General features: G+C 51.9%; 1 protein-coding gene across 2 annotated transcripts; it reads right to left on the bottom strand.

The window, feature by feature from the left end:
• Window positions 1-3,878: 3,878 nt before the first annotated feature.
• LOC140720297 (ribonuclease inhibitor-like) lies at window positions 3,879-13,738 on the bottom strand. Of its 2 annotated transcripts, none has more exons than XM_073035163.1 (5): window positions 13,197-13,738; window positions 5,036-5,122; window positions 4,710-4,880; window positions 4,383-4,550; window positions 3,879-4,218 (listed from the first exon to the last, which is right to left on the bottom strand). In XM_073035163.1, the coding sequence occupies exons 1-5, from the start codon at window positions 13,568-13,570 to the stop codon at window positions 4,059-4,061; spliced, it is 960 nt and encodes a 319-aa protein (XP_072891264.1). In that variant the 5' UTR covers window positions 13,571-13,738; the 3' UTR covers window positions 3,879-4,058. The 2 variants fall into 2 exon arrangements, with proteins under 2 accessions (XP_072891264.1, XP_072891265.1); XM_073035164.1 differs by having other exon boundaries at window positions 4,383-4,527.
• Window positions 13,739-14,014: the final 276 nt, after the last annotated feature.

Below are 14,014 nucleotides of genomic sequence, written 5' to 3'. Positions count from 1 at the left end.
GTGGAAGGAGGAGGATAGGGTGGGGAGAGAGTTGGGGGAATAGATGGGGGGAGAATAGGGAACAGAGGAAGAGAGAAAGGAATGTGGGAGAGGGAGGCTGAGGGGGTGGGGAATGGAAGACGGTAGAGTGATAATGATTTTATTCATCTCGTCTTGTCTCCCCGCATTTTCTTCTCCCCTCTCCTCCTCAATCTGATCCCTTCCTCTCATACCCCATCCGCAGAGAATAGTGGTGATCCACGCTCACCAGCCCGCATCACCGGTCCTCGCCTTCATCTCCAGCGAGCCAGCGCCCACTCCTGCCTTAGACGGGCCTCAGTGACGACACGTTCCCCAGTCTACGAGACAGTCTGAAGGATTCGGGCCGAACCACCTGAGGACGGGTTGAAAAATTATCGAAGCGGGACTTTGGAGACGCTGGTGGTGGGGGCAGGGGTTATCGGTTCCAGCCTCTTCCTCCTCATGGTGCCCCACAGTTACAGCCCCCTTGTAATGGGTCGCCCTCTCCCATCTTCGCCATCCCGCCACTCCTGAAACACTCCGCTCTCTATTCCCTCGCTCTCCCCTCTATTACCGTCCATCTCACCCTAGCTGACGGCCATTTTGTGATGGTTACCATTGGCAACCGTTCTCCCAGCATCGTAGAATGGGTCACACACTTTTCCACATCTTCCACTCACTTCTTTCCCTGTTTATTCAAGCTCAACTGCCCATCCTTCCTCGCCTTTCCCTCGGTACCCGCTGTCACATCTCTCCATTTAACCTTCTGCAGACAGCCATTTTGTGACAGGGTGAGACCGTCCCTCCCTGTCCTAGCTCTTACCCTCCCTCCCCGTCCCATCACTCCAGCTCCCCTCCTGTCGTCTCACTCCTCGCCCCGTCTGGATCTTCTCCATGTCGGCCACCAGTTTGTGACAGGAACATTCGCCCCTCGCCTTACCGTCCCCTATTGAGTCAGTGGACTTCGCCACGCTCACCGTCTCATCAGTCCAGTCCTCGTCCCGTCACTCCTCTTCCTCCCAAACCCCTTACCCCTCCTCCCCAAAACCCACATGTACATATGTATGTGTGAATATCTGAGATATATACATTAGTTTATTCAATGACAACATCACTAGAATTAAAACATATACACAATACCCAGGACTGTTCGAAACACAAATTAAAATATTGTTATTACATTAACCAAGGATTCGCCCATTTTAAATCAGCGCGTCGCTCCCTCTCTTGGGCTCACTTCTATCAAAGCCCTCAGATCCTCCCCAGCGGCCATTTCAAGTGAAGCGTCGGCCATTTGAGGTCAAGGTGTCCTTCACTCCTTTTCTGCCGCTCACTTTAACAGAGGCGTCGCTCCGTCCTTGGTCCCGTTTCAACCCGGCCGAACGGGGTCTCCTTCAGTCACCACATCTCTCCCTTTTCCTCGACAGAATTAACCATGGTGGCGGTCATTTTCAATCGACCATTCACGCCCTCCCTACACGGCGCTCACTTTAAACAGGGTATCACTAACCCTAAACTGCCTCATCAGACAGCTGAAGCGAAGCAATGGCCATTTCATATCAGAGCGTCACTTTCTCACATTAGATCATTTTACATCGACCCATTGCTCCCCCTCTCTTCTCAATGTGCAACTGTCTCCATTTCGGCCATTTTACCCGGTGCGTCTCTTCCTCCCTGTTGGCCATTTGAAGTCTGTCCATCACTCTCTCCCTGTCGGCCATTGTAACAAAGAAATCAGGGACTATTTCAGGTCGGGCCGCCACTCCCTCCGACTTGTCACTTTCTGGGCTCCATTTTCTCACTGTGCATCCCTCCCTCCCTCCCTCCCTCCCTGGAGACCGTTTTCAATTCGCACGTCTCTCGCCTGGTGGCAATGTTATGTTGGTGCGTCACTCTGTCCCGGTAGTAATTTTATTTTCTGGTTTTAATCCATAATCCTACTTTTAGTCAGCAGGTAACTCCCTCACCCCGTGATAATTTTCACTCAGTGCGTCATCCCCACCCTGTCGGTCATTTTAACTCTGCCTGTCACTCCCACTGTCTTGTCGGTGTATCACTCCCTCCCTGTCGGCCATGAGAAACGGCCATCTTAATTCCGCCCATCGTCCCCTCCCTGGCGCCCATTGTCACACAGTCCATCACTTTCTCCCCGGAGACCATTTTCAGTCAACCTTTCACTCCCTCCCTAGTGACCATTCTAAATCCTTCTGTCGTTCCCTCCCTATTCACCATTTTCAATCAGGAGCCCCTCGCAGGACAGACACTCTCGACCACCCTACACACGATTGCGCAGACTGTTTATCACAATTAATAAATATATCCCAAACGATAGAGACCGATCCGACATCCTCATCTCCGGACCCTGTGCGTTATCACTCCGCGTGTCGTAGAGAGAGGAGACACCAGGAAACGTGTGCGGTATTAATCCCGGTGTCGATACAGAGACCCGATACCGTGCGCGGTAAAACTCTCGGTGTGGAGACAGAGATCGGGAACCGTGCCTGGCAAAGTTTCCAGTTTGGGATATGGAGTCGGGGAACCGTGCCCTGTATAACTTCCTGTGTGTTATGTGGACACCGGGAACCAGGCGTAATGAATCACCCCGTGTTGGGACACTGAAACCATAAACCTCTCTCTCACGCACCCCACCCCATTTGCAGGAAGACCTGCCGAAGGTCCTTCCTTTCGATCGTATCCACCGTCTCCGCCAGAAGTGAGAACCCCGTCAGTGTTACAAAGTCGTCAACATCCTCACGACCCTCGACTTTCCTTGTAACTAATAAAGCATCGGCGTTCTCGTCAAATTCCCTAAACGCAGCCCTGAGTTCTGTCAAACACGGAATTCAGGAGTGCCCGGCAATTTCCAGGTTCACAGACCCGTTGGAAATGAACTGGAAGGGGTGTCATTGGGAGGCAGATGATGGCAGTGAATAGGAAGCGGTGGGGCCCAGTTGAAATGTTCGGACGATGGAAACGAATGGGTAGGGGTGCGTCCCGTTAGGAATGCGGATGGTTTGAGTGAATGGGAAGGGGTGTGTGCGGAGGGAGATTTACTCTGTGTCTGACCCCGGAATTATGTGATGGGATGGTATGGAGGGAGATTCACTCTGTGTCTGACCCTGGAATTGTGTGATGGGACGGTGTGGAGGGAGATTCACTCTGTGTCTGACCCCGGTATTTCATCCCCAGTCCCTCTCGTACTACGGATTTTAGTGGTGTCACGTCTGATATTACAGTCGATTTTAACTGTCTCCCGGGGGGGGGGGGGGGGCGAGAGCGTGTCAGTTAGCCAGGAAGGGGCTTTGGTGGAGATGAGATCCTGGGCATCCGACCTCCCTCAGCACGGAGCTGAGACGCTACTGTGTCAGTGTGAGGAGCTCCGACCCACTGTTGCAGTGCACAGGGTGCGGGGGGCAGCAGAAACCTCAAATAAAACTCGAGTCCGGCACCAGGACAGGAAGTTACAGCGGTCTATTGATTTCATCATGACAAATGTAAATTAAACAATGTGTGAGCTGCTGACGTGCGGGAATAAATAAGCTGCTCCTGATTCACTCCCAGTCACACACAATTAACTGACCGGCGACAACGAGTGACCGGTTGAATAATCAGTCCCGTCTTTCACCGTCACTCTACATCGGGGAACCGATGATAATAAAATCACACTTTAGGGCTGTATTCGAGATCGCTGCAGATCCAGGGTCACTGCCGAGGTATTTTTGTCAATTAGACATCATTATTTCTGCCAGACTGTGAATTCATCGTCCTCAGCAAAGGGAGTAAAGGGATTCTTTCCAGGGATAATCCCACCCCGGGACACCGGTGTCCCGGACTGAGTCCCGGACCACGGGCTCTTCCTGTCAGTGTAATTTCCCGGGGTCTCACGTGGGGGAGTCTCGAACCCGCACATCCGGCGGAAGCTGCGCCGCCGAACAGCAGGCGGAAATACGTCAATGCGGGATGGCTTCCGATGTCACTGAGCTGGAGACTGGAGACGGTTCCGTTAAAACCGTTGGGAATTACCCCCGGCGCGCGGTCATTACAGGTAAAGGCGGCAGTTAAAGGGGAGAGGGAGTTAAAGGAGAGTGCGGGGAATCGGCCAAAATGTCCCCATCCCGCGGGCGCGGATGTTCACAGTCCACTCTCAGTCCGGGTCTGGGTTCCTGCAGAGATCTCAGTTCCGTCTCCCCGGTCCGACTGAACCGATTCTCCCCCAGCCTGAAACAGATGTAAGAATAAAGATGAAATAAACATTTTGCACAACAGTGTCAGTAACAGGGGACTGGGGTTAATGTTTCAAGAACACTCACAGACAAATATCACCAGAAAACCCGCGGATCCGCTGATATTTTATCACTTTGAACATTAACACAAACACTCACCAGATCCGCTCCAGTCTCGGGTGGGTCAGTATAAGGCGGCGGAGAGCGGGGACAGATCGGTCTGTCAGCGAGTTGAATACCAGGTCCAGCTCCATCAGTGATGGGTTTGTACTGAGAGCGGAGACGAGATCCTCGGCACCAGAATCTGTGAGACCGACACACCACAGCCTGGAGATGAGAGAGAGAGAGTGAGGGTGAAGGACACAGAGAGACAGGAGACGGTACAAATCCCCAGTGTTTATCAGTAACACAAATATTGATTACATTAATGTTCAGTGTCAGACACCCAGTGACTGTAAACACAATCTCCCACAGTCTGGTACTTACCGCAGTGTCTGTATTTTACACTCCGGGTTCCTCAAAGCCGCAGACACCAGTTTCACTCCTGAATCTCCCAGTTCATTATGACTCAGGTCCAGCTCTGTCACTGATGGGTTTGTACTGAGAGCGGAGGCGAGATCCTCGGCACCAGAATCTGTGAGACCGACTTCCCACAGCCTGGAGATGAGAGAGAGTGAGGGTGAAGGACACAGAGAGACAGGAGACGGTACAAATCCCCAGTGTTTATCAGTTACACAATTACTGATCACATTGATGTTCAGTGTCTGACACCAAGTGACTGTAAACACAATCTCCCACAGTCTGGTACTTACCACAGTTTCTGTATTTTACACTGCGGGTTCCTCAGAGACTCAGACACCAGTTTCACTCCTGAATCTCCCAGTTTATTATAACAGAGTCTAAACACAAACAAATTGATGAACAAAGTGAATCAAACCGTAGGTTTGTGGGAATTTCTCTCACTCGGATATTTCAGGAAACATTAAACCCTTCAGTAAATCACTGACCGGAGTTCCCATCACTGTCAATGTCCCTCAATGACCAGCTCCAGGGTTTTATTCGAATGTCAGTAATTTAGTCTGTCAATGTGACCCTGTAAACTCCACATATTCTGCTCCATTCCCGATGGAGAGAAAAGTGTTCCTGACCGAAATGCAGAAATGTCAATGCAACACAGTGAAATAGACCCACCCGAGCTAAAGGGACGGGGAGAAGAGATCCCACAGCAGGAATGTATGGGGAAGAGAGATCCCACAGGATGAAGGGAGATGGGGACGAGGGATCATACAGGACGACGGTGGATGGGGAAACGAGATCTTACAGGATGAAGGGGGATGGGGAACAGAGATCCCACAGGATGTGGGGACATGGAACACAAGATCCAAAGGAGGAAGGGGGTGGGAACGAGAGATCCCACAGGAAGAAAGGGGGTGGGGAAAACAAATCCCACAGGTGGAAAGAGAATGTGGAAAGGAGATCCGACAGGAAGAGGAGAGTCGGGGAAGGAGTTCATACAGGAGGAAGGGAGATAGGGAAGAGAGATCCCACAAGAGGAAAGTGTATGGGGACGGAAATCCCACAGGATGAAGGGGGATGAGGAAGAGTGATCCAATAGCAGTAATTTGATGGGGAAGAGAGATCCCACAGCAGGAAGCGGGATGGGGAAGAGACATGCCACAGGAGGATCGAGAACGGTGAAGAGAGATCAGACAGGAGGTTGGGGGATCAGTAGGAGAGAAACCACAGGAGGAAGGGGGATGGACGACCGATCCCAAATAAGGACGGAGGATGGGGCAGATATCTCACCGGAGGAAGGGGGTTGGGGAAGAGAGATCCCACAGGAAGTGGGGTGATGGGAACAGAGACCGCACTGGAGGAACGTGGATGGGGATGAGATTCCACGGAACAAAAGGGAAGGAGATAAATCCCTTAAGAGGAAGGGGATGTGGAAGAGGGATCCGATAGGAAGAGGAGGGACGGGGAAGAGAGATCATACAGGAGGATGGGGAGTGAGTATGAGAGATACCTCAGGAGGAATGGGTTTGGGAAAGAGAGGCCCCAGAGGAAGAAGGGACATGGAGCAGAGGACACACAAGAGGAAGGGAGATGGGGAAGAGAGATCCCACAGGAGAATGCGGATGGGGAAGAGAGATCCCACAGGAGGAAGAGGGGTGGAGAAGAGAGACCCCACAAGAGGGTGTCGGATGGGGAAGAGATATCCCACTGGAGGAAGGGGGATGGGGAAGAGACACACCACCGGAAGTCAGGGGATGCGAACACTGGCCGCATAGCAGGAAGGGAAATGGGGCAGAGATCAAACGGGAGGAAGGGGGTTTATGGAAGAGAGATCCAACAGGAGGAAGGGGGATGGGGAAGAGAGATCCCACAGGATGAAGGGAGATGAGTAATGCAGATGCCACAGGTAGAGGGGAATGGGAACAGAGGCCCAACAGCAGGAAGGGGATGGTGAAGAGAAAGCCCACAGGAGGAGGTCAGATGGACTGGCTATCCAAAATCAGGAATGGGGATGTAGAAGGGAGATCACACAAGAAGTGTGAAAGGCCCAACTGCAGGCAGTGGGATGGTGAAGATAGATCCCACAGGAGGAAAAGGGATGGGAAAGAGAGATCGCACAGGTGGAAGGAGCGTGTGGAATAGAGATCCGACAGAAATAGGATGAACGGGGAAAAGAAATCATAGAGAAGGATTAGTGTGCAAACTTAAAGCAAACGGTATTGGGGGTATGGTATTGATGTGGATAGAGAATTGGTTGGCAGACAGGAAGCAAAGAGTGGGAGTAAGCCGGACCTTTTCAGAATGGCAGGCAGTGACTAGTGGGGTACTGCAAGATTCAGTGCTGGGACCCCAGTTGTTTACAATATATATTAATGATTTAGACGAGGGGATTAAATGCAGCATCTCAAAGTTTGCGGATGACACGAAGCTGGGCGGCGGTGTTAGCTGTGAGGAGGGTGCTAAGAGGATGTAGGGTGACTTGGATAGTTTAGGTGAGTGGGTAAATTCATGGCAGATGCAATTTAATGTGGGTAAATGTGAGGTTATCCACTTTGGTTGCAAGAACAGGAAAACAGATTATTATCTGAACGGTGGCCGATTAGGAAAAGGGGAGGTGCAACGAGACCAGGGTGTCATTGTACACCAGTCATTGAAGGTGGGCATGCAGGAACAGTAGGCGGTGAAAAAGGCAAATGGTATGTTGGCATTCATCGCAAAAGGATTTGAGTACAGGAGTAGGGAGGTTCTACTGCCGTTGTACAAGGCCTTGGTGAAACCGCACCTAGAGTATTGTGTGCAGTTTTGTTCCCCTAATCTGAGGAAAGACATTCTTGCCATAGAGGGAGTACAGAAAAGGTTCACCAGATTGATTCCTGGGATGGCAGGACTTTCATATGAAGAAAGACTGGATCGACTAGGCTTATACTCACTGGAATTTGGAAGACTGAAGGGGGATCTTATTGAAACGTATAAAATTCTAAAGGGATTGGACAGGATAGATGCAGGAAGATTGATTCCGATGTTGGGGAAGTCCAGAGCGAGGGGTCACAGTTTAAAGATAAAGGGGAGGCCTTTTAGAACCGAGATCAGGAAAAACTTCTTCACACGGAGAGTGGTGAATCTGTGGAATTCTCTGCCACAGGAAGCAGTTGAGGCCGGTTCATTGGCTATATTTAAGAGAAAGTTTGTTATGGCCCTTTTTGCTAAAGGGATCGGGGGTGTGGAGAGAAAGCAGGTACAGGGTTATGAGTTGGATGATCAGCCATGATCGTACTGAATGGCCGTGCAGGCTCGAAGGACCGAATGACCTACTCCTGCACCCATTTTGTTATGTTTCTATGTTTCTAAGAGGGGAATGGGAACAAAGGCCCAACAGCAGGAAGGAGGATGATGAAAAGAGAGCCCTCAGGAGGAGGTCGGATGGAGGAACGATCAAAAGCAGGAAGGGGGATGTGGAAGGGAGATCTCATAAGAAGAGTTGGACATGGGGAAAAGAGATCCCACAGGAAGTGGGGTGATGGGAACAGAGACCCAATAGCAGGAAGGGGGCTGGGGAAGAGAGATCCCACAGGACTAAAGAGGATGGGAAAGAGAGATCCCACAGGAGGAAGGAGCGTGGGGTAGAGAGATTTGACAGGATGAGGAGGAAGAGAGATCATACAGGAGGATGGTTGGTGAATAGGAAAGATACCTCAGGAGGTATGGGGAGGGGAAAGAATGATCCCATATCAAGAGGGGAGATGGAACAGAGGACCCACAGGAGGAAGGGGGATGGGAAGGATAGCCCACGGGAGGAAGTCGGATGGACGAGTGGTCCCAAAGAAGGAAGGTGGATGGGGAAGGTATATTCCATTAGAGCAATGGGTATGGGGAAGAGAGATCCCACAGGACAAAGGGAGATAGGGAAGAGGGATTCCACAGGTGGAAGGGGGATGGTGAAGAGAGATCCCACAAGAAGAGGTCGGATGGACTAGCGATCCAAAAGCAGGAAGGGGAGTGTGGAAGGGAGATTCCACAAGAAGAGTGGGGGATGGGAACAGAAGCACTGCAGGAGGACGTGAGATGAGGAATGGAGATCCCACAGGAGGAAGGTGATGGGGAAGAGAAATCCCACAGGAAGATGGGGGATGGGGAAGACAGATCCCAGAGGAGGAAGGTGAATGGGGAAGGGTAATCCCACAGAAGGAAGGGGGATGGGGAAGAGAGATCCCACAGGAGGCTCGGAGCATTGTGAAGAGAGATTAGACAGGAGGATGGGGGATCAGTAGGAGAGATCACACAGAAGGAAGGGGAATGGGGAAGTGAGACCCCACGGGAAGTGGGGGGATGGGAACAGAGGCCGCATAGCTGGAAGGAGGATGGGGCAGTAATCCCACGGGCCTAAGGTGGTGGGGGAGAGAGATCCTATAGGAGGAAGGTAAATAGCGAAGACAGATCCGACAGGTGGAAGGGGGATGGGGAAGATAGATCCCACAGGAGGAAGTGGGATGAGGAAGAGAGATCCCACAGTAGGAGGTCGGATGGACTAGCGATCCAAAAACAGGAAGGGGGATGTGGAAGGGAGATTCCACAAGAAGAGTGGGGGATGGGAAAAGACATCTCACAGGAGGACGGGGGATGGGGAAGAGAGATCCCACAGGAGGAAGGGGATGGCGAAGAGAGATCCCACAGAAGGAAAGTAAATGGGGAACAGGGCTTCCACAGGAGGAAGGAGTATGTGGAAGAGAGATCCCACAGCAAGAAGGGGGAATGGGGATGAGAAATCCCACCGGAGGAAGGGGTTTGGGATCAGGAGCCCCATTTGAGGAAATGGGATGGGGAGGAGATATCCGACAGTCAGAGGAGGGACAGTGAGGAGAGATCATACAGAAGGACGGGGGATGAGTAGGAGAGAAACCTCAGGAGTTATGGGGATGGGAAAGAGTTATCCGACATCAAGAGGGGACATGGAACAGAGGACCCACAGGAGGAAGGGGAATGGGACGAGAGATCCCAAAGGAGGAAAGTGGATGGGGAATGGATATCCCATTAGAGGGAGCAGTATTTGGGAAGTGCGATCCCACCGGAGGAAAGGGGATGGGGAAGAGAGATCCACAGAAGGAAAGGGGTTGGGGAAAAGAGATCCCACCGGAATAAGGGGGATGGGGAAGAGAGATCCCACAGGAGGAAGGGGATGGCGAAGAGAGATCCCACAGAAGGAAAGTAAATGGGGAACAGGGCTTCCACAGGAGGAAGGAGTATGTGGAAGAGAGATCCCACAGCAAGAAGGGGGAATGGGGATGAGAAATCCCACCGGAGGAAGGGGTTTGGGATCAGGAGCCCCATTTGAGGAAATGGGATGGGGAGGAGATATCCGACAGTCAGTGGAGGGACAGTGAGGAGAGATCATACAGAAGGACGGGGGATGAGTAGGAGAGAAACCTCAGGAGTTATACGGATGGGAAAGAGTTATCCGACATCAAGAGGGTACATGGAACAGAGGACCCACAGGAGGAAGGGGAATGGGACGAGAGATCCCAAAGGAGGAAAGTGGATGGGGAATGGATATCCCATTAGAGGGAGCAGTATTTGGGAAGTGCGATCCCACCGGAGGAAAGGGGATGGGGAAGAGAGATCCACAGAAGGAAAGGGGTTGGGGAAAAGAGATCCCACCGGAATAAGGGGGATGGGGAAGAGAAATCCCACAGGAGGAAGTCGGATGGACGAGTGATTCCAAAGGAGAAATGTGGATGAAGAAGACAGATCCCACTGAAGGATGGTGAATGAGGAAGGGTAATCCCACAGGAGAGTGGGGATGGGGAAAATAGTTCCAACTGCAGGAATTTGATGGGGAGGAGAGAGCTCACAGCCGGAAGGGGGATGGAGCAGATATACCACGGGCGAAAGTGGGTTGGGGAGGAGAGATCCCATAGGAGGAAGTGGGGTGGGGAAGAGAGATCTCACAGGAGGAAGGAGATGGAGAAGAGAGATCTCACAGAAGGAAAGTAAATGGGGAATAGAGATTCCTCAGGATAAAGAAGTATGGGGAGGAGAGATCCGATAGGAGGTAGTGAGATGGGTAAGAGAGATCCCACCGGAGGAAGGGGTTTGGGAACAGGAGCCCCACATGAGGAAGGGGGATGGGGTGGAGAGATCCCACAAGAGGAAGGGTGTTGACATAGAGAGATCCCACAGGAGCAAAGGGAATGGGAAGGGAGATCCGACAGTAGGAGGAGGGACTGGGAAGAGAGATCATACAGGAGGATGGGGGATGAGTAGGAGAGATTCCTCAGGAGTTATGGGGATGGGGAAGAGAGATCCTACATCAAGAGGGGACATGGAACAGAGGACCCACAGGAGGAAGGGGGATGGGGAGAGCCCACAGGTGGAAGTCGGATGAACGAGAGATCCCAAAGCAGTAAGATGGATGGGTATATTCCATTAGAGTAAGGGGTATGGGGATCCCATGGGAGGAAAGGGGATGAGGAAGTGAGATACCACAGAAGGAAGGGAGATTGGGAAGAGGTATCCCATAGGAGGGTGATGGTTGGGGAATAGAGATCCCACAGGAGGAATGGGGATGGGAATGAGAGAGCCGTCCGGTAGAGGGGACATGGAACAGAGGACCCACAGGAGGAATTGGAACGGGGAGAGCCCACAGGTGGAAGTCGGATGAACGAGAGATCCCAAAGGAGGAAGGCGGATGGGGAAGGGATATCCCATTAGAGGAAGCAGTATGGGGAAGAGCGGTACCACCGCAGGAAAGAGGATGAGGAAGAGAGATCCACAGCAGGAAAGGGGATGGGGAAAAGAGATCCCACCGGAATAAGGGGAATGGGGAATAGAGTTCCCACGGGAGTAAGGGATTTGTGAAAGGAGGAATTTGAATGGGGAAGGGTAATTCCACCGGAGTTGCCAGCGGAAGAAGGGGGATGGGGAATAGAGTTGCCAGCGGAGGAAGGGGGATGGGGAAGAGAGTTGCCAGCGGAGGAAGGGTGATGGGGAAGAGAGTTGCCAGCGGAGGAAGGGGGATGGGGAAGAGAGTTACAACAGCAGGAGGTTGATGGGGAAGAGAGATCCCAGGGATGGAAGTGAGATGGAAGAGAGATCCCACAGGAGTAAGGGTTGGGGAGGAGAGTTCCCACAGGCGGAAAGGGATGGGAAAGGAAGATCCCACAGGAGAAAGGGTTGGGAAAGAGAGAACCCACAGCAGGTTGATGTGGAACAGAGATCCCACAGGAGAAAGGGAGATGGGGAGAGGGATCCCACTGGAGGAAGGGGGATGGGGAGGAGAGGTCCCACACGTGGAAGGGGGATGAGTAAGAGAGATCCCACAGGCGGAAGGGGGAAGTGGAAGAGAGACCCTACAGGTGGAAGGAGGATGGGGTAGAGAGATCCACAGGAGGAAGGGGGATGGGGAGGAGAGATCCCACAGGCGGAAGGGGGAAGTGGAAGAGAGACCCTACAGGTGGAAGGAGGATGTGGAAGAGAGATCACACAGGAGGAAGGGGTTGGGGAAGACAGAACCTACAGCAGGAAATTGATGGGGAAGAGAGATCCCTCAGGAGAAAGGGGGATGGGGAAGAGAGATCCCACAGGAGAAAGGGGGATGGGGAATAGAGATCCCACAGGAGGACGCTGGATGGGAAAAGAGGCCCCACAGGAGGAAGTGGTTTGGTGAATAGTGATCCCACAGGAGGATGGGGTGTGGAGAAGAGAGTTCTCACTGGAGGATGGGGGAGGGGGAAGAGAGATCCCACAGGAAGAAGGAAGATGGGGATGAGACAGATGAAGGGGGTGGGGTAAAGACATCCCACAGGAGGATTAGAAAAGTGTAATAGGGAACCCACAGGAGAAATGGCGATGAGGACTTGATCCCAAAGAATGGAAGAGGGATTTGGATGAGGAGGATTCCAACGGTAAACGATAATCCTACAAGACGAGAGGATGCAGAAAATATTTGTACGTGTGTGTTGGGTCTGAACAGAGGCCCAGAGGAGATGCGCCCTCACTCGAAGTGAGCAAGTTCACACATGGGGAAGGGCAGTGGGAGGACAATCTCACAATGGTATTTCTTTCCTTCTCACTGGGACAGTCTGCTGACGGTCTCTTGTCCCTCACCGGGAAGGGGGTGTGAATCTCTGACCCAACTGCTGCAGTCAGTGTCGGTCTGGGGGTCAGTAACAATGAGAAGGAACATTGTCAATGGACGTGTCACAGGCAGCGAGAAACACGGCCATTCCTGTGACCTACTACCATTAAACCAATGGTCGTTGTTCACTGATCTGATGAAGTCTCCAACATCCCTTCACAAGAAAACACAGTACCCTCCCGTCCTTGGGGAATTACTGACCAAACCTGGGCATTTGTCATAATTCTTCTTAATCTGATTTACTACAAATTTACCGAAATTCCTTTACATTGGAACAACACAATGAGGCAGTTTCACAGTTCAGAGTGAGAGATAAACCAAGTTACCTCAGCTTCTGGCACTTGTGCAGCCCGGGTCCCAGCCGCTGGATTCCTTCACACTGAATGTGGCAGTTCTCCAGGTCGAGGTGTTTTATTGTGTCACAGAATCCGATGACATGAGACAGGACCGCGCAGTCAATCGGGGTCAGTGTCATTCCACTGAATGAAAGTGTTTCCACTGATCCCAGTGTTTCCTGAGCCAGCCCATGATTCTGAGACTCAAACAGGTAGTGCAATGTGTTCAGGAGGCTCCTTTTACGAGCTTCAGTCCCAGTGTTTCCAATCCGGTGCTTAACCTCCTCCTTCACCCAGTCAATTACCCGGCAGGTTGTTTCACGATGAAATGGACCCAGAAACTCCTCCAGGCCCCGAGCTGACATTGGGTTGGAGAGACCAGCAAGAAAACGGAGAAATACCTCAAATTGCCCATCTGTAATGCTGTAGGCTTCAGTGAGGAATATCAGGATATCCCCTGGATGTGGATTCAGGAATTGTGCGACTGCAGCTACAAACTCTTGGATGGTGAGGTGTGGGAATAAGTACACCACGCTCCAAGCGGAATCCTCTCTCTCTAAAAGCTCCATCAGGAATCCGGACAGGAACTGGGAAGGCTGCAGATCGTACTTGATCAAATCTCCATCTGTAAACACAATCTTCTTCTCGGACACCCCTCTGAAGGCCATCTGACCAACCCTGAATAACACATCACGGGGGTTCTCAATTTCACGGCCGTGGTTTTTCAGGATGTTGCAAATATAGTAGGAGTACAGTTGGGTGATGGTCTTGGGAACTCGCTGTGGGTCCCTGACTCTTTGTGTGAAGAA

The sequence above is a fragment of the Hemitrygon akajei genome, unplaced genomic scaffold, assembly GCF_048418815.1.
Source record: "Hemitrygon akajei unplaced genomic scaffold, sHemAka1.3 Scf000041, whole genome shotgun sequence".
Lineage (NCBI taxonomy): Eukaryota > Metazoa > Chordata > Chondrichthyes > Myliobatiformes > Dasyatidae > Hemitrygon > Hemitrygon akajei.
The sequence above is the reverse complement of the archived record's forward strand: the minus strand, read 5'-3'. Positions and strand labels throughout refer to the sequence as shown.